A 19,454-nucleotide genomic window follows, 5' to 3' on the forward strand; every position below is an offset into this window, starting at 1 on the left:
AACAGTCATAATGCATCCAAGAAGAACGTAGGATATGTGCAGCGTTAAGCCTCATTTATGCTCAGCCTTAAATATGGACATGGACATGGACGGAGCCTCCTTTCATCTCTTTGGCAATATAAGTGAAAAGAATTTTCTGTCCACATCACAAAGTATTTAATGACCTCAAAGACACCACAGTCTACACTGCTGCCTCTTTCATACAAAAGTCCGGAGAGGCCATTAGCTATTGCTAGAATTTTCTAGATTATTATCTTGAGATAACGAGTTAATTATCTTGTGCTTTCAAGATAATTAACACATTATCTCAAGATAAAAAATTTGTTATCTTGAGATCACAATATAATTTACTTGATACTTCAAGATAACAACTTATTATCTTGAGATAACAGGACAAGTAACTAGTTAATTTAAAATAATTTTGTTATCTTGAGGTAACAAGATAATTAACTCATTATCTCAAGATAACAACTTTGTTATCTCAAGAGCACAAGCTAATTAACCCTCAAGATAACAACACAAGCTAATTAACTAACTGTGTTAACGTTTATCTTAACATCATATTATTAACTTATTATCTCAAGATAACTTTTTTGATATCACAAGATAATTTACTTGTTATTTCAAGATAACTACTTGTTATCACGAGATAAGATAAGTAACATGTTATTTCAAGATAACAACACAAGCTAATTAACTAATTGTTTTAAGATCACTTTATTTTGAGACCATAAGAATATTAACTCATTGTCTCAAGATAACTTTTTCGAGATCACAAGATAATTTAATTGTTATTTCAAGATATCAACTGTTATCTCGAGATAACAAGATATTTAACTCGTTATCTCAAGATAACTTCGTTATCCTGATATCGCAAGATAATGAATTCATTATCTCAAGAGAACAACTTATGTTATCTCGAGATAAGTAACTCGTTATTTCAAGATAACAATTTTGTTATCTTGAGATAACAAGATATTTAACTTATTATCTCACAAGAACAATCCAGCAAATTTTAACTATACCTCATGGCTTCTCTGGACCTCCGTACTTCTGTCAATGTCACTGTCGGTACGTTATTGCAACATCCTTCATCATCGCCATGTTTGTTGCTGTCAGAAGTTTCTTACTCTGGAGCGCCCTCTAGTGGATATACTGCTTAACACCCATGCAAACATAAAGGTCACATGGAAGTAAGTGGGCAGTGACGATGACATCGTTCAAAACTGACACTTTTTTTTGTACGCAAAGGGAGCATAAATGAGCCTTTACACCACTTTCAGTGATGCTTTTGCAACACTAACCAAATATAGTCATGTCAACAAAACTGACTGAACGAACCAACTGAATGGGAGCTGGCGAGACTAATATAAAGGCAGTGGTCAGCTGCTCAGTGGAGGATGTAAAGGGACAGCAGCAGTAGTGATTAGAATAGGAAGAGGAAGTTTGAGTCAGCAGGCTTTAGAATAACAAAGGCATGTGTGTAGGTACAGACACGTGTATCCTGTGTCTGAGGAAGCACCAGACTTGACACAGCAGAAAAAAGGACAGCACAGAGGGCACCAGTGTGTGTGTGTTTGTGTGTGTGTGTGTGTGCACTCTGTCCTTCAAAGGTTTATTTATATATATATATATATATATATATATGTATATATATATACACACATATATATATGTATGTGTATATAAATAAAAATATGCTGCAATTAATGCTCACATTATCAACAACATTGAGTGCGTATACATGATCCAATCCAATAACTGCAGAAAATCAGATTTTTTCAGTAATCCGATCAACGCATTTACATGTCCTCGAGCATTCAGATAATGGGGAAACTCCAGGTCTACATGATTCTGGCAATAATCAGATTTCTACTTTGCAACCAGCCAATAAACTCACAGAAGAAAATGTGACATAAATGTAATGTTAAACTCAAACTTTATGCCATGGCTTTTTAAACATCGCGCCACTTTACCTGAAAATATGAACATACATCATCTAGAAGATGAAGAATATTTAAATCCGCTATTTTGTGTTTGGTTTCAGCGCCTCTCCAAAAGTGTTTTGCTGCATCCACCGTCTGTTCTTGCACATGTGCAGACAGAGAACTCCGAAAGAAATCAGAGTAAGAGAGCACGGAGAAATCTGATTACTGAGCTAAAATCCAGCTCTCTTTATCAGATTTCTTCATCAGATTTCTAGATCGGAGTATGGCAGTCAGGGGATAGAAATGGCAAAAGCTATTAAACAGCTTTTGGAAATATAAAATAAAACAATCCAACCTCAAACAACAATCCCAACCTAAATATGCCACAGTTTAAATAAGCAAGAGTTACGACACACTGAGTATGAATTTTCATGGCCAAATCCGACCAGCAGGCAGCTGATTTTTCATTTAATAATTTAAAATGTTTGGGTCATTAGAGAGTAAATACAGTCATATGCAAAAGTTTTAGCACGCCTGGTCAAATGACACACATCCTACACAAAGAACACACTTCTGCACATTCTAATGCATAGTTACTGTTTATTTGAGAAAGAACATGAAATGTAGCCTGTCGGAAAGAGTGATATTCTGCAGAAAACTGTCATAATGTAAGTGTGTTCTCTGTAGAAGATGTGTTAACTTACTTTCACTAAGGCTGGGTGTTCACTACATGACTTTTAAAATCTTAACAGGTTTCTAAAACGGAGAGCATCACAAACTTAACGTCAGTTTGTCACAGTTTCTTGTCTTTTTGTTGTGAGGGTGCTCACACTAGACGACAGGGCAAAGAGAGAGTATAACACACATAATGAGTTTGGGCTACGAATAAGAACTCAAACTCCCAGATCTCCTCAGATCACAAGACACAAACAGAGCTGAACTTACTGGACCTGTTTGTGCATTTATGTGCAGTGAAAATGCAAACTGAGGATTAATATGTGGTGAGTGCTGATCCTGTGAGAGCTATTGAAATGTTTCACTACAAACTGGCAGCTGAGCTGAAATTGTAAAGACCGTAACCTGACGTCTGGATCCAACATCATAAACATGATATCGGCTCTTATTTGCCTGTGTTTTACATGCGGCTCCTTTGTCTCAGCTCAGCTGTTCAGGCGTTGTTCATGCGCATCTCTTCGCCTGTTTCTCTGCTCTTCTAGCTCTCTGATTGACTGTTTGAATCACTCGTTGAGTAAATCTCTGACCTTCTCACACTACAGGACGCAGGAACGTTTTGAGTCGGAAATATCAAACATGTTTGACAATATTGGAGGACCTCTGATCACTTCAGAGTTTGATCAGAGGGCTAAAGATTCACTCGTTGCTCCTTTCACGCTACCAGATCATCCGCGCCGCCAGTCGCATCTGATTGAGCTCCCGACCTGGAAAATTGCTTCGGATTGTGATAATCAGGGTTAAAATCAGGCAAAAAAATCATGTACTGTAGGCCAAGCCTAAGAAAATCAACAGAACATACGATTTTACCAGGGGTTTTTAAACTGTTGCACAGGACTGTAATCAGAGCTCTGTGAACACAGAATATTGAAATAATTAATTGAATTTTGAGAATTGAAATCCTGAAAGTGTGTGCATCATTATGCCTACACTATGCGTGCAGGTAACATGTAAGCACAATGCAAATATTAACATTAACTTATGAACACAAGCACAAATTGAGGAACTTTATTTTGCTGTATCAGAAAATGTATCGCAACAGAACACCACCATGTACAATTGTTTTATCTTGTGCAACTCCAGCAATGCATGTGTGTGAGGACAAACAGGACTAACTAGTCTTAGCAGGTAACTGCGCAAGTGTGCGTGTCTGCGTTCACAAATTAAGCCACTCATTACAGCACAGACGCAACTTTCACAACGACTGCCATGTATCACCCAACACTGAAGAACAGAAGCTATTTCAGAGTTTAAACCACAAGAAACTACACTTTCCTCACTTTAAGTTGGAACATGGTCAAAGTTTCAAAATGTACTGTTCATACAGTCTGTACATAGAAAGCACTTCATTCAGAATGAAGTTTTAAGGAGTGTTTCAGTTTGCATAGCTTTTTGAATAAGGCACAACATAGGACAGCCAATCAGAAAGCAGTTCATTTACTTATGCCAGTCTTAAAGGCAGTAACAAAAACAGCCTGTTTAATTTGACGAGATAAATAGAGATTTAATAAGGGTCATGTGAAAATGAACCATGTTTATGTATCAAAACCGTTTGTTTTTGTTACATAAACGTACACAAATGTATTAATGGATGTCAGGAGAAAGAAATCAAACACAAGTAAAATCTGACTACCTGTCAGGAAACTTATACAGACCGCACAAAGTGATAAAGCTAGAAAAATTATTATTTATAAGCAAGGTTTTCTTACTTTGTGGTTTTCCATTCAAAATTTAGTATAAACTTTACTAAAAACTCACCCAGAGACACCACGGCCACACTCTCAGGCAGGAAGTGCAGCTTGAACTTGATCAGCAGATGCACCAATATGATGCAGATACCTGTGAATGAAAAAAAAGATATAAAGTTATACATTAAAAACACTTTTATGGCTATTGTAGCTGGCCTAGACAAGCTGTACAGACTGCTGGCGGAAATCCCATTTAACATAATGACGAACTTCAGCACACAACTCAGTTTTTGCCTAAACAAGTAAATTTAAAGTAACTATCAATTATTTTTATGTGTGAAAAGTGTAGACTTTGTGGAATCAAGGGTTTCAACGATTAACATCTGATAGGCTGAGCAGTCACAGTTGTTACCAACACTACAGCAGAACAGAAAGCATGGTAATATGTTGCCTAGAGCTACAAAAATAAAGTGTTAACTTTACTGTATGCTAAACAGGGCTGCCAAAATAACACAATAATAATGCATTAGTGCACAAAATTATTTTTATTTTACACATTTTCCTACTTTGACTCTTCAGACCACGTCTTGCAGACTGAAGCCCAGCTGCAGCACACTGAATGTTCCCTTGATAGAATCTATGATTGTAGGCCTCACATATAGCTTTTACATGGCTTTTAAAGCAAAACCTTAGCAGACTACGCTGGACAGTGCTTGTGGGACAACTATGGATAAATCAACAAACAGCAAGCTAACGAATGCAACCGTAAAGTAGCCACTGTAACAGGAATCCAAGAGCTGCAAGAATGACAGCAACAGGCTACAACTACAGAGGGGTTGAACCACTGACTGTGTGTTTAGTTTATTTCAGTATTTCAAAAGCCAGTATTCATGATGGTATAGGGGTGCATTAGTGCACATGGCATGGGTGACTTGCACATCTGTGAAACTCTTCCCCCGTTAGATAGTCTACTGCATACAATCCATAGTCTGTTTCCCTATATTACCTTATTAGGAGGGGTCTCTAGTCAGCCAATGTTTAGTTTATTAATTACTAATCAGGAATATTTTATTCAATCTTTCCCATCACTACAAAGGAGACCCTGAACTGTTGAGCAGCTGAAGTCCTATATCAAGCATGAACAGGAAAACATTTCACTCTTAAAACTACAGCAGTGTCTCCTCAGTTCCCAAACACTTACAGAGTTTGTTAAAAGAAGAGCTGATTAAACACAGTGGTAAACATGCCCCCGTCCCAACTTTTTGGAATGTGTTGTTGGCATCAAATTCAAAATATTCAAAAATATATTTTTCAAAAAACAATAAAATTTCTCAGTTTCAACATTTGATATGTTGTCTTCGTAGAATTTTCCTTTAAAAATACGTTTTACATTACATTTGCATATCATTGCATTCTATTTTTATTTACATTCTACACAGTGTCATTCTACACGTGTGTGTGTGTGTGTGTGTATATATATATATATATATATATATATATATATATATATATATATATACACACACACACACACACACACACACACACATATATACATTATTACACTAAATTATTATACATTTTGTCCAATCATAGCTGTAACAAAAGGCTATGCTTTTAAAATTTAAACAAATCGTTCTTCAGGGCCACGCTGAATAGTCAGAGGAGCTAAATCTCATCTGAATGACGTTTTCCGGTGGATCAACCGCACAATTCTGGACCCAGATTTGAAAAAAAAAAAGGAAACTGACTGGGAAAGGCTTCAGTGCTGCAGAACAGGAATGTCAAGCTCAGGTCTTTCCACAGCACTGCAGACTCAAACACACCCAGTTAAGCTCACAGAAGGGCCCAGTGAGCAGCTGCTGAGCTGAATCAACTGCGTTAAAGCAGAAAATGCACTGAACTCTGCAGTGGCCCTCTGGGACAGCAGTCTGATACAAATGAAGACGTTCTGAAGGAGCAAAAAGCGCACGATAGGGCGTGACTGTTGAGTGTGAATACCGAGACCATCACCCATGATGCAACAGTGTGAATATCTGCAAGATAATCAGCTATCTGACATCTGTGACTCTATGTAGCCTTACTCAAACAAAAGGCACGCCGAAAGCTATGACTATGAGCCACAGTTCAGCGTTGCTTTTTCACACATTTTTTTAACTAACTGGTGAAATAAGATTAAAGGACTATCATCATGGAAAACTGAATTTTATAACTTCTTTATATAATAAATATGGATTAGAAATAAATAAATTATATGGATAAATAAAGGAATTAGAAGTATTACATATGCACTGTTCAAGTTTCAAAACGTTTCAACACAAAAGTTTCATATAAAGTTCATATATAGGAACTAACAGCCTGTTTTGACTCTATGTTTGTGATGTCATGACTCATTTGCATATACCCACCTATTTCAGCCTACATCAGTTTAGCCCCGCCTATTCATAATAAAGTGCTCAAGAGTGTTTCAGCTCTGAGTGCTGTTTGAATGAGGAAATAAAGTCATGCAGAGTGGCCTGAAGTGTAAAACATGTAGATCTCCATACTGCAGCTCTTACTTTGTCAGGGGTGAAATAGTAAGAATAATCTTCTAGATTATGTCTGAGAGCTTGTAAAGAGGAGAATTACCACTCTGTAATGTCTTCCAGGTTTCTCAAACACTATAGGGCGCTCCAGGGCAAATCCAAAATGAATGGGTTAATTAGGAGCATCTGAGTAAAGTCATAGTTTTTAAATGCTTAAACATTTTTAATGAAAAGAATACACTCATTTCCTAAACACTGAATAGCATAAAACATTTTAACACCACTGTTATATTTTTAAGCGCCAAAATATAGTGCAAAACAGCCAATGAGCTGCTCCACTTGCCAACCAATCAGCACACACTAGCAGTGAAGTGGCCAAGCTTACTATAAACAAGCTCTGATCATGTTTACCAGGAGGAAAACAGCTCAGAGATTGATCGAGTAATGGGTATTACAATATATATGTAGTGACTGGCAAATTCACTGTTATACTCCAGCTTAATGAAATGTTGTGAATCCAACAGACCTCAGCAGGAGATATACGCTATAAAATATCAGATTTGGAATGCATTAGTCCTCGACAAATCTACAGAGTCACAATTGTTTACAGTGGTGGTGAAAGGAACGAGATGTTTAAAGAATAAAAGCTCCTCATTGAAAAATACTACACATGCTACAGATATGCTGTCTGATGTTTGAGACATTGTTTTAGAACAGTTTTAGGAAGGTCTTGGCCTAAATCTGCTCATGGTGGAGGGGTACATGCAGGGTGCTGTAAGGCAAAATAGTTCTCAAAAACACTGGTGGTTTTTAGTAAATCAAATGACTATATCTGTGCTGTAGACATTGTGACCCCTGGTTCCCATCATCACCACTGTAAAGAATCCAGTTCCTCTACAATGAACCATTTCACCTCATACCATTATAAATGACTTTGTTTATGTCTCAATGATTTAAATATATATGCAAAATAATATATGCAAAATTCCAGTGGACTTTCCCTTTAAAGGTGAATGTGGGAAAAAGTCCCCCTCGCTGTGGAGACACGCACAGGTGTGCTAGCCAGATCAACCAAATGGTTTATATATATATATTTTTTGTCAGATTTTGCCACAGATTTAAGTATGTTTCTGAAACATTAGCTTGGCTATCAGCTTTGGGTTTTTAGGTGGCTCCCTGTTCAAGCACATAGGACCTTGTCTTGTATGATCGGAAATAACTTAATAATTCCTGGGGACGTTGCCGAGATTGCCACCAAGCGGACAGATGTATCCATAAGGACTTTGGCAAAAGTTAAAGGATTTTTAAATAATTATTTTATCCAGGGCTCACATGCCAAAGCATCTCCACACTAAGACAAGGTCAGACTCCACACGGAAAGTGTCCTTCAGATGCATCAACCTCCAAATCTATGGAAACAAGCTGCCCATGTCATCTCAAATATGTTGTCTGATATCAGCATAGCTAGTCCTATAATACAGCCACCAGAAGCTTCTAGGTTGTCAGAGAAGGCCTAATGGTTTCTGGGAACTAAAAAATACATGCCTATAATAGGCCTGGGCGATTGTGCAATGTAATCAGATAACATCGATGGTGGAAAAGTAACCCGATGGTGACGTGTAAAAGGTGATAATCACCATTTTGGTGAGAGAGAAATAGAGAGACAGACATATACAGATATATATATATCTAGAGAGAGAGAGAGACAGAGAGATAGAGAGACAAAGAGATATAGAGTGACAAAGAGAGAGATAGAGAAAGAGAGAGAGAGAGGGAGAGAGAAAAAGAGAGAGAGATATAGAGAAAGAGAGATTTTTAAGAAACTGCCTTTGTTATTTCTCTCCACACACTATAATGCTAGCTTTACCACATCGATTGCCTTTCCTTTACTGCACGTGAACATAACTGAAAAAAATGGTGCTTGGGAAAAAAAAACGGTGCTTGGAAACTTCAGCTTGTCTCAAAGTGACAAAGTGACAGTGGATAAGGGGCAAATATTGAGCACGTTTACGTTCAATCAATAATCCGATCATAATCAGATTTCTGCAGTTATCTGATTATTCAAATGGTCATGTAAACAGCATACTCTGATTTCTTAGATCGGAGTAAGGACTAGAAATCCGATTAAGAAATCTGATAAAGAGAGCTGGATTTTACCTCAGTAATCAGGTTTCTCAGTGCATGTAAACTCTTACTCTGATTTCTTTCAGATTTCTCAGTCTGCATATGTGTGAAAACAGATGGCGGTACCAGAAATAAGCAAGCAGCGTTGCCGTGAGATGCAGCAAAACACGTTTAGAGTGATGCTGAAACCAACTACACACCTGACAAAATGAAGGATTTAAATATTCTTCATCTTCTAGATAAAGTATGTTCATATTTCAGGTGAACTGCCGCAATGTTGTAAAAAAAAATCCACAGCGTGAACTTTGAGTTTTACGTTACATTTATGTCTTCTTCTGTGAGGTTACTGGCTGGTTGCAAAGCAGAAATCTGATTACTGCCTGACTCATGTAAACCCAGAGTTTTCCCATCTGATTACTCAAGTGCATGTAAACACGCTGATCGAATGTCTCACAAAATCTGATTTTCTGCAGTTAGATTATTATAAGTGTATGTAAACACACTCATTGTGTAAATGTGATTTTTGGTCAAACTATCACTTTAAGTATCAGCGCAGCCTACCAATGACCAGCAAGCTGAAGAAAATGCTCATCCCACTGGACTGCTCCTCCTCTTGTGCCTTGACCCCCGTCTGCACAGGCAGGATGGGCTTGGGTGTGGGCGGAGACAGGGTCGTGGCCTTGGCAAGAGGCGTGGTGGCATGTAGCGTCTCATTGGTGGAATTTGATGTGCCATTTATCCTACAGCCAAAGAGACAGAGATCAGAGAGAGAGTCACTTAATGCAGTTAGAATGTAAAATGTGCAGTTCACCAATATGAACATTTAAAAGGGAATTCCTTTGGTTTGATGTGAAATGGTTACTTGTAGAGAAACTTACTGCTTTAGACTGCTTCACAGAGGTGGTGACAGAAACCAGGGCTCATAAAGTTATTTACAAGCCAAAAAAGACAGTGATACTACAGGCATCATCTGAGTTTTTAAATGTAATCTTGATAATGGTTAAAAAAAAAAAATCTTTGGCGACTATTTTACCTTACATCAATATCATAAAACAATGTCTCAGATATCAGGCAGTATTTATACCCATTTCGTGTAATGGCTTTCCATGAGGCAGCTCTTAAACTCTTTAAAGCATTAAACTCTTTAGACGTCTGGTTCCCATCACCCATGGCCACGTTTACATGCAGCCTGATAATCCATTATAAATGTGAATTATAGCTCAATCAGAATAGAATGCGTCCATTTATACACCTCAATCGGAATAGACTAGTCTGATTGAGGCCATTCGGAACACAATTTCTATCTGACTGAACGAGGTGGGTAATCCTGTAAATAATCCATTAAGTAGAAGCATAATAGCCATGTAAACACCTGTATCTGATTACATTCCCATTCATAAAGTATGTTCTGCGCATGTTCATTCACATCATAGTGAAAGTTAATGATGTTCAACATGGCACAAGCAGAAACTGGTCTGCAGAGAAGACGAAGTTTCTGCTCTGAACATTAAAAGACGGCGGTGGGACGGCCGTCCAGTTTATGTGTCTCAGAACAGACGTTTTCCTTTCGCCCTTCTTTAATAAGTACATGTGCAGTACGTTTCCCTGAGTCTGACATCATTTTAAAGCAATTAAAAACACAAGCACTGCTTATTGCTGCTTGTCTCACTCTGACTGGACTCATGCAATGCTCGTTGTCATGGTAACGTCTACACTAAGTGGTTCTCTATGCATGCACATAATTTTGGATCCGATTATTTGTAGTGTGCATGTAAACAGAGATTTTCCATCAGATTGTTAAGTAGAGTGAGCATATAAACACCCCAGTCTTCATCTATAATCGGAATGCATTCAATTAGACTGCCAAAAATATTTGCACGTAAACACAGCCACTGTGAACAGCTCTAACCCAGTGGAGTAGTTTCTCTAGAATGGAGCAAAATTGGTGGAATTCCCCTTTTATCTCATGAGGGGTTTTGGGAACGAGCTAATGAGTGGATTAGGAAAGGAAAACCACCAATTCGGGAGAAATAGAGAAACCCAGACTTTGACCACAGCGGCCCACGTTGGATACAGGAACAGCGGATGATAAAATAAAGAAGTATGTTTAGCTGTGGTCCAGCTGTCACCACATCTACACCGCTGCAGAAATGTAGGCAAATGAAGATTATTTTTATTTTCTATGAGAGCAAATATTAAAAGCAGATGCAGCAGGGCAGCGGTTCCCAAGCCTGCAGATTTTTATACAAGTAAATGAAAGTGTTGGAGCAGGGAAACACTGACGTATCAAAGTGTAAGAGAAGGAAACATTGAATTTGAATTGGCTGCATCACAATTACTCAAGACTGATGCACCTGTTTGGAAGGGCTGGCTAAAATGATCTCATAACCACACATTAAATTGTTAGTTCATGCATAAAAATGAGCAGTCAAATGTCTGATCTCTAAAAAAGCAACTGTGACATTATCCTTCTCTCCAAACAAGGACAGTTCTACAATATTTAGGAGCAACAATAATCCATCCTAAATTAACACTGGAGCCCTATTCGAGCTGGACTGGTATTACACGAGGGCATGCTATAATATGAGTTATTACTGATAAGATCTGTGATTTTAACCCAGTATGAATCTGCGGCTTTTACAAGTTCGCTATGTAACAAGTTCGGCGTGAATTACCTCCTATAATTTATCAAACTCAGAGCTCCTCAGTAATAGCAGTCCTGCTTGAATCAACATCTCAGTAATGTAGTAACAAAACTGGGTAACAGAAAACAGACAAGGATAAAGTTGGCTTCCTTTTTGATAGCGAACAAGAGGCCGACTTCAGCTTTGTAGAAAACGCCACCTCCTTTAATTTGCTTTTTGGTGACCTGAAGACAACACTACCAACTAAAGTGGAGATCGATTTGGCCCAATTCCTTCATCCTCAAAGCAACTGAAATTCACAACACTTGGTGATGGCTGAATTACAAGAAGAAAGCAAATAAACTCGGAAAAGTTGAATGAATCCACTTTATTAGCTCAATGGTAGTCTTTATATCTTTTAGCCACTCAGCATATTAACATTGTTCGGAGCTGTTGGGTGCCACGTGATGCTCATGTAAACATCTGCAAGATGATGTTCCAATTTGTACTATTTGGGGTAATTTGGGGAAATTACTAATTATTTACTTATATGAGTCAGCCATTACAGCTGTTATATCATACACAAATTACATTACCGGAGCTCCTCTGCTAAAACTAACCCAGCTCAAATAGGCTTTAGTTCACATTTATTCCTTTCAGATTTTTTCCGCAGGTCATGGGGTGTGGATGTTGGGAGTGAGCTGAATCCAGTCTAAATAAAGGTTCCACAAGAAAGTCACGTTTCATGATTTATCATAATAAAAAAATAAAAACATACATAAAATAAAAAGGTATTCTCTGCATAGGTCTTAAAAAAAGGGTCCAAGAAGTGACCAATAAGAAAATGCATCAGGGTGCATCACACATCACTGGAAACAGGACAAATTACATGAATACTGCCTGATGCATGACTTATACGTATTTTTAACTGGCCAAAATATTTCCATTTACATTGGGAAGGGCTTGACATGACCAGTTTAAGGCCAAGGAAGTGACCAAAAAGATAATGCATCAGTGCGAGTCACACATTTCTGGAGGTGGGACACATTACTGAATGTCCAAAATCGCCTAATGCCTGACATACCTATTTCTAACTGGCCAAAATATCTCCATTTACATTGAGAAAGGCTTGACATGACTGGAGTGGCTCGATACCACTTCTTCATGTCCGATGCAGACACCCCAACCTTGAGCATCTGCCAATACTGATACCAATCCATAACCGTCTTTTCCCTTCTCTTAAACAACTACGTTGTTAATAATACATTTGCCTGGAGGCACTTTACTTAACCTAGCCATCTAAATAACACCTCAAACTGTGAACAAATATTCTACTGCCCCAAAGGAAGAAATCCACAGCCCACAATATGACTTTAGACAGCAATGATCCTTACTTTTAATTAAGCGTTTTTGCACACACAACTTTTAGCAGCATGGGTCAGCACCACTTAAACACTGAAAATAGTGTTGAAAGCGCAACTTTGTGCTTTCAACACTTAATGTGGCCTTCACCTCAATGACAGAGCAAAAAACAAGTTTCAATGTAGACAGTTACTTATAACTTCACATAAAACATACAGCGGAACACAGTACGGCAGACATGGCACATTAAAGCACTCACAACTGAAACTCTAGGCTATTAAACCTGATATCAAATTAGCTGCATTACTAAGTCCACGCAGCTGACATGATGAGTGCGCTGCTGACAGGTCTCACTCACACTCGAGCTACTGTTCACATGACACATGCTGCTCATCTGTCTCAGGGATTAGGGCTGTCAAAATTGGCTAAACGAGATGGACACATAGGTTCAAACCATTCAAACAACTATTTTTGTGTATTCTGTCCAGAAAAGGGCAAACCAATACAACAAGACTGTTGCATCAGATTCAGTTGCCCCTCAAATTCATGTTCCCCTTCATTAACCACGTCCTCGGGAGCCGCACTCACTAACTGCAACTAGACATGACAAGTCTTAGACATGACAGGTTTAAAGGGAAATTCCATTTTTCAAAGATTATGCATAATCCCATGGTCACAATATAAACAAAGTCATCCAGTGTGGCTTGATGTAAAATGGTTTGTCACAGAAACTTACAGACTCAGATTTCTTTACAGTGGTGGTGATGAGAAAAAGGGGTCGTCAAGTCTACAACACAAATATGGCTATTTTATTTACTATCTATACCCACCAGTTATCCTACACATGTCCTCTGGGTGTTTGTGTGTAATGTTAATGATTGTATCAAAAAAAAGAGAAATATCTGAAAAAATACATTTTCACTGAGGACTACTTTGCTTCACAACACCATGAATGTGCCCGTCCACCATGAATTGACTGGAATAAATGGATCAGAAGACCTTTTAGGCCAACATTTTATCACAAAGCTATCGTCTCAGACATCAGGCAGTGTATTCATAAGTCTTCTGCATAATAACTTTCTCTGAGGCAGCTTTTAGAGGTGGATGTCTGACTCTGTAAGTTTCCCTAGAACAAAGTATTTCACACCAAACCACTCTGAATGACTTTGTATACATTTTAACCAACTATGATATGCAGAAATTTGGAATAATTGGTGGAATACCCCTTCAAGGGATAAATAAAGTGACCAATGAGATGTGCACACATATGACTAGGTACAGTGTGGCAGTAAAGAGCACATACAGGCAAATAACGATGCAAAGCTCAACTACCTGATAAGCTCAGTGTTCTCGTCTCCTGCAAGCGAGTCTGGAGGCTGATTTGGGTCGTTTATCTGAGATTCTTGGTTTGGGGTTTGCTCCGGCTGTCCAGTCTGCACTGACTGACCCTTACTGTACTCGGCTGTCCACACGCAGGTTAATATCAGTACAGAACAGACAAAAACGCTCCTGACTAAGACTTTCATTCTCAAACAAAGCGGCAGAAATGACAATATAAAGAATTTAACCGATTGAAACTCATTCCTTTGCTATCCATGTTCATGCTAATCTACGCTGCTGTAGCACCACATCATTCCTTCTTCCCTGTTTTGGGAGTTGTAGTTTTAAAGATGTAACGAAAGCTGTTGTTTTGTTTAAAGTAAGAAGAAACAAAAGACACAGTAGGACTGTGCTTTAGCAAATGCAATGTTCAGACTGCTGATTATTTTGTAGAACGACGCTTCAATCTAAGAAAGCGAAGGTATTACAAATCACTTGGGGTCTGAACTACATTTCCCAGCGTTCCAGCGCGCCGTGACGCAATGTGTAAACACGGCGTGGATTGGCCGTTATAAGTGAGCAGGGTCTGACTTGATAAACGTAAAGAAGCTTCTAGATTCATGCAGCACTGACTGAAATGACCCGAATAAAAATGTTTTTCTGTATTTTTTACTTTGAAAGTAAATTTATAAACGCATGAAATGGAAATCTAACAAATATATTAAGTATTTTTTTTCCTTTCAGCTTTTCCATTCTTGAAATGATGAACAGATTTTACACAAAGCACAATCTCCTGTTTGAAAAAAAAACAACATATAAAGGCTTGACATGACTTCATGTTTACATATTTGAATGTGAAATTTAGCTAAGATTATGATTCGATTAATAAAATAACACTTATTTTATCATTGATAAGTTTCTAATCAGTGATATAGCAACCAAACAACACATTATCAAGATGCAGAGAGAGAGGCTGCATAAAGAATTGCAATCAATACAGTCTATATAGTGAATTACAGAACTTGTCAAGCATTTCCGTGACATTTTCTCATAATTACGAAGTTGAAATTGGTGAAATTTCTTAGTAATTGGTGAAATTTCTTGGTGTACATCCAAAAAGAATAAGTTCACACATGTGGCAGTTGTGCTTAAAAACAAGCCAGCACATTGTTGTTAGTACACTGTGATAGGCTTTACATGTTGTCAGTCATTTCTAAACAAGTTACCTTTACCCACACATTAAGCAATTAACTTAATCCTAATGAACTTAATTCCTTCCTTTCTCTTTTACAGTCTGATTGTAGATAAAAGCCTACTGGGATTACTGTAGTTGTAGCAATGGCTTGGCATTCAGATATTTAGCTCTAATGTTCATGTTAAGAGAATTCTGTTTTTGGCTTTAGTATTAATGCATTTATGTCCAACAACTATGATAAAAAAATGCTACCAAACCTGTTCCAACAGCTCTAAAATGATGATTTTGTGTGATAGTATTTTTTTTTCATTGTCAGTTTTGGATTTTCTATTGTTTTGGTCAAAATCTGTGTCCAAAACACTGCATGCAATATGATTTTAGCCATATGATTTGTTCAAATTTAAGACGTTCTTCAGATTAGTACTCAGGGAAGCTTAGAGATCATATAGACTAAAGCAAAATGATGATAAAAAATCAGGTATGGAAATTAATGGGCATTCAGTATTTTAGAACCCTAAGATTTAGCACTGTCAAACCATGTTTAAGACCCCGTCCTGCTCCTTGTTCATGGTTATTTTCCAATGTGGGCTGTGCAGCAATAAAATTTAACAGTGCATGAAGGCAAGGGTGTGTGAGAGAGAGAGATAGCAAGTGATATTAATTACACTATTACACCTGATTTGTTACAAATGGCTATAAAGTACAGCAGGGGGGTTCAGGTCATGTTTATAACAGTGAGCTCCTTGAAGCAGCTCATCAGACAAAGAACCACTTTCACATTCACAACTATTGATCTGTATCTGTAACCTGTTTGTACAGGTTGAATATTTTGCAGGACATTTTCAGCTTGAAGGTGGAATGTTTTCGAGAGCTGGGCTTTACGTTGCACACCCTTTGACCTAAATAACAGTCACTCCATTGTTCTTAGAACTCCAGCAGCTTCTTGTGTGTGTGTCCTTTTCTCAGTGAGGGCTTCTTGACAGCTACACATCCTTTCAGACCCATAGCGCTGAGTTGTCTTCTCATAGTGAAAGAATGGCTGTGGATTTTGATCTGAAGCAGCTTGATGTTCTCCTCTCTCTCTCAATGACGAAAGCCTGAAGTGCTGTTTATTTGATAGGGGACATATTTGGTGGTTTACCAGGTCTTCCAGGTGGCTGTTAGGAGTCCTTTTCTCTGTAGCTTTCAGTACTTTTTATGTAATTTAGTAATACATTTAATTGTACATGAGTCCCCATCTGGGAAACTGACCCAGATGTGTCTATAGTTAATGATGTATTGTGTTGTGAACACATCTGTTTTAGACACAGAAATTGAGAAGAAATGAGAGAGAGAAATATTCATACACTTTTTATGGGTTCTCACTTCCTTTTTTGAAGAAGGGGGGTGTACGGATCTGTGTACAAGCACACTTTTTACCTGCAGTGGTTCAGAGTAGAATCAAACTGAGGTGATAGCAAAATATACTTGATTAAGTTCACTCTCACCAAAAGACATGCAGCCCATCTGGCATATCTAGTCGACAGATCAATCATTCAGTTCTCTCTTATTCCCCTAGACATGACCGCAGTCAAAAGGAAACAAGATCCAAAGTACTACAGACATGATTAAATCGTTAGTCCAGAGGCCAGACCAACCAAATGATTCTATCATCTGAGAGTTTAAACTGAATGAGGTTTGGACGAAAAGCAAAATGATCAACACTTTGTGTAGGCCTGAACAAAACCACTCAATATGGAAAATGGCTAAATATAACTTACGTTATTCATCCTCTGAGAAGCATGTAGGTCATGACTGAAGGTAAACCAGCACATGAATCACTTCAGTATTTCATCATAGGTGTGACTGTGATTCATGATCTTGTTTAACTAATAGAGATTAGCACAGTTTTGTTTTCTTACTGAACATCAACATTATGCAGTCTTACATAATCGTTTCTACTGTAATTCTGTCTCATCTTAAGGAAGCAATAAATTAAAGCAAAGTGCTGCTAAATTTTTCCTGTAAGAACACAAGTAACCCGAAAGTCTCAAATCTTGACACTTGAGTCCCGAGTCAAGTCTTAAATCTGGTTTTGAGTCAGTACAGCCAAGTCTTGAGCCAAATCCCAAGTCCCAGTCTTCAAATCCTAAACAAGTCAGTATGTATTCTTCACCTAATTTAGGCCATTTCAACACTGAACTCCAAAAATGATGGTAACTATAACATACACTCTTTAAAAAGGTTGTTCTTTAAGGGTTCTGTATAAAACCATGAACACTTGAAGATCCCATAGCATGATTAAGTTGTTCTTTGCATAGTGAAATGGTTCTTCAGATTGATGGAGAATGTGTTGCTTATGATTCTGTTTAGCAGGTTTCTGCTATTGCAACATGCCATGCTTGTAACAGTAGAAGAACACTTTTTGGTGCTACACAGAACCATTTTCAAAAAAGTTCAATATAGAACCATATATAATACATTCTCTGAAGAACTATTTCGCCATGCAAAGAACCATTTAATCAAGCAAATAGTTCTTTGAGTGTTCATGGCTTGAGTCTTTATTAAAGAATCCTTGAAGAACCATTTTTGTACCCTTTCCATTATAACCTGTTAGTACGCACTAAAAAATGGTTCTTTAGTAAAGAAAATGGTACTATGTAGAACCATGAACACTTAAAGATCCCTTTGCATGATTAAAGGGTTCTTTCCATCATGAAAGAGTTCTTTAGAATGATGGCGAATGTGCTGTAGATGGTTCTATATAGAACCTTTTTGAAAAGGGTTCTAAATAGCACCCAAAAGGGTTCTTTATTGTTACGTGTCAAGCTTGTAACAATAGAAGAACCCTTTTGGGTGCTATATAGAACCTTTTTAAAAAGATTCTATATAGCACACAAAAGGGTAATTCTATTGTTACAAGCTTGACACATAACAATAGAAGAAGAACCATCTATAGCACATTCATGTACATTTTCCATCAATGCAAAGAACCCTTTAATCATGCAAATGGTTCGTTAAGTGTTCATGGTTGTATTTAGAACCATTTCCTTTGCCACAGAATGCTCGAAGCACCATCTTTTTTAACAGTGTAACAATAGAAGAACGCTTTTTGGTGCTATGTAGAGACGTTTTCAAAAAGGTTCCGTATAGAAACATTTACAACACATTCTCCATCAATCTGAAGAACGATTTCACCATTTTCTTTACTAAACAACGCTTGAAGCACCATCCTTCCCTGCTGAGACAAAAGGCCTGTGAGTTCTGACCACGCTTTCAACATGGTGGAGGTAGTATGAGAGAAAACTGATTTAGGGAAGGGGGAGAACTATGAGAACTTGGGCTGGGGTTTTGGGCAGCTTCTGCTTGTAGCATGGTGGTGATGATTGCGAACGCTTCATCGTGGGAACAGAAGGTGAGGATAAGAATTTACAGGGTGTTAGATTGGAAGAAGGATGGGTTTCAGGCATGTTTCTTCACCCAAACTTCAGTTATGACATAACTACACTTAGAACTAGTAGCATCGTAACCTGATGATTTTTCTTTTCAATGGGTTTCCTAATGGCATCCAAAGGTGTCCTACACAAAACTAGTGGTCTCTGATGGGAACCATTCAGCCAATTCCCATTAGAGACCGCTAATTTCCTGTAGCACACCTTTAGATCCCATTAGGAAACCATCAAATGTGTTTGGAATCAGTCCCAGAGCACTTGTTAAACCATTAGAGTCATTCACATCATGACATCAACCCATCAGGACAAATACAAAATACAATTAGTGACAATACCACCAGGAACCAGCATGCTTTGTATGATAAAAAAAATTTCAAGATGTACATCAAGTCAATTACAAATCTAGAAACTGGTGGTAATTTGTACACACTCCCTTAAAAGAACTGCGGTTTATAAAGGTCTGTTTTTTTCCGCTCCTGTTTTCGGGAGAGCCCCGCCCACCGCGCCCGTATTCGGTTTGGGCCA

General features: G+C 37.9%; 1 protein-coding gene across 1 annotated transcript in view; it reads right to left on the minus strand.

Annotated features, from left to right (window-relative positions):
- slc9a8 (solute carrier family 9 member 8) overlaps positions 1-14,779 on the minus strand; it is a 65,265-nt gene extending 50,486 nt beyond the window's left edge. Inside the window, exons 1-3 of the mRNA XM_036591263.1 lie at positions 14,316-14,779; positions 9,559-9,737; positions 4,419-4,499 (exon numbers count right to left, since the gene is read on the minus strand). Coding sequence (XP_036447156.1) covers positions 4,419-4,499; positions 9,559-9,737; positions 14,316-14,509 — 454 coding nt within the window. The 5' untranslated portion in view covers positions 14,510-14,779. The remainder of the gene's footprint in view (positions 1-4,418; positions 4,500-9,558; positions 9,738-14,315) is intronic.
- Between the last annotated feature and the right edge of the window lie 4,675 nt (positions 14,780-19,454).

The sequence above is a fragment of the Colossoma macropomum genome, unplaced genomic scaffold (assembly GCF_904425465.1).
Source record: "Colossoma macropomum unplaced genomic scaffold, Colossoma_macropomum, whole genome shotgun sequence".
Classification (NCBI taxonomy): domain Eukaryota; kingdom Metazoa; phylum Chordata; class Actinopteri; order Characiformes; family Serrasalmidae; genus Colossoma; species Colossoma macropomum.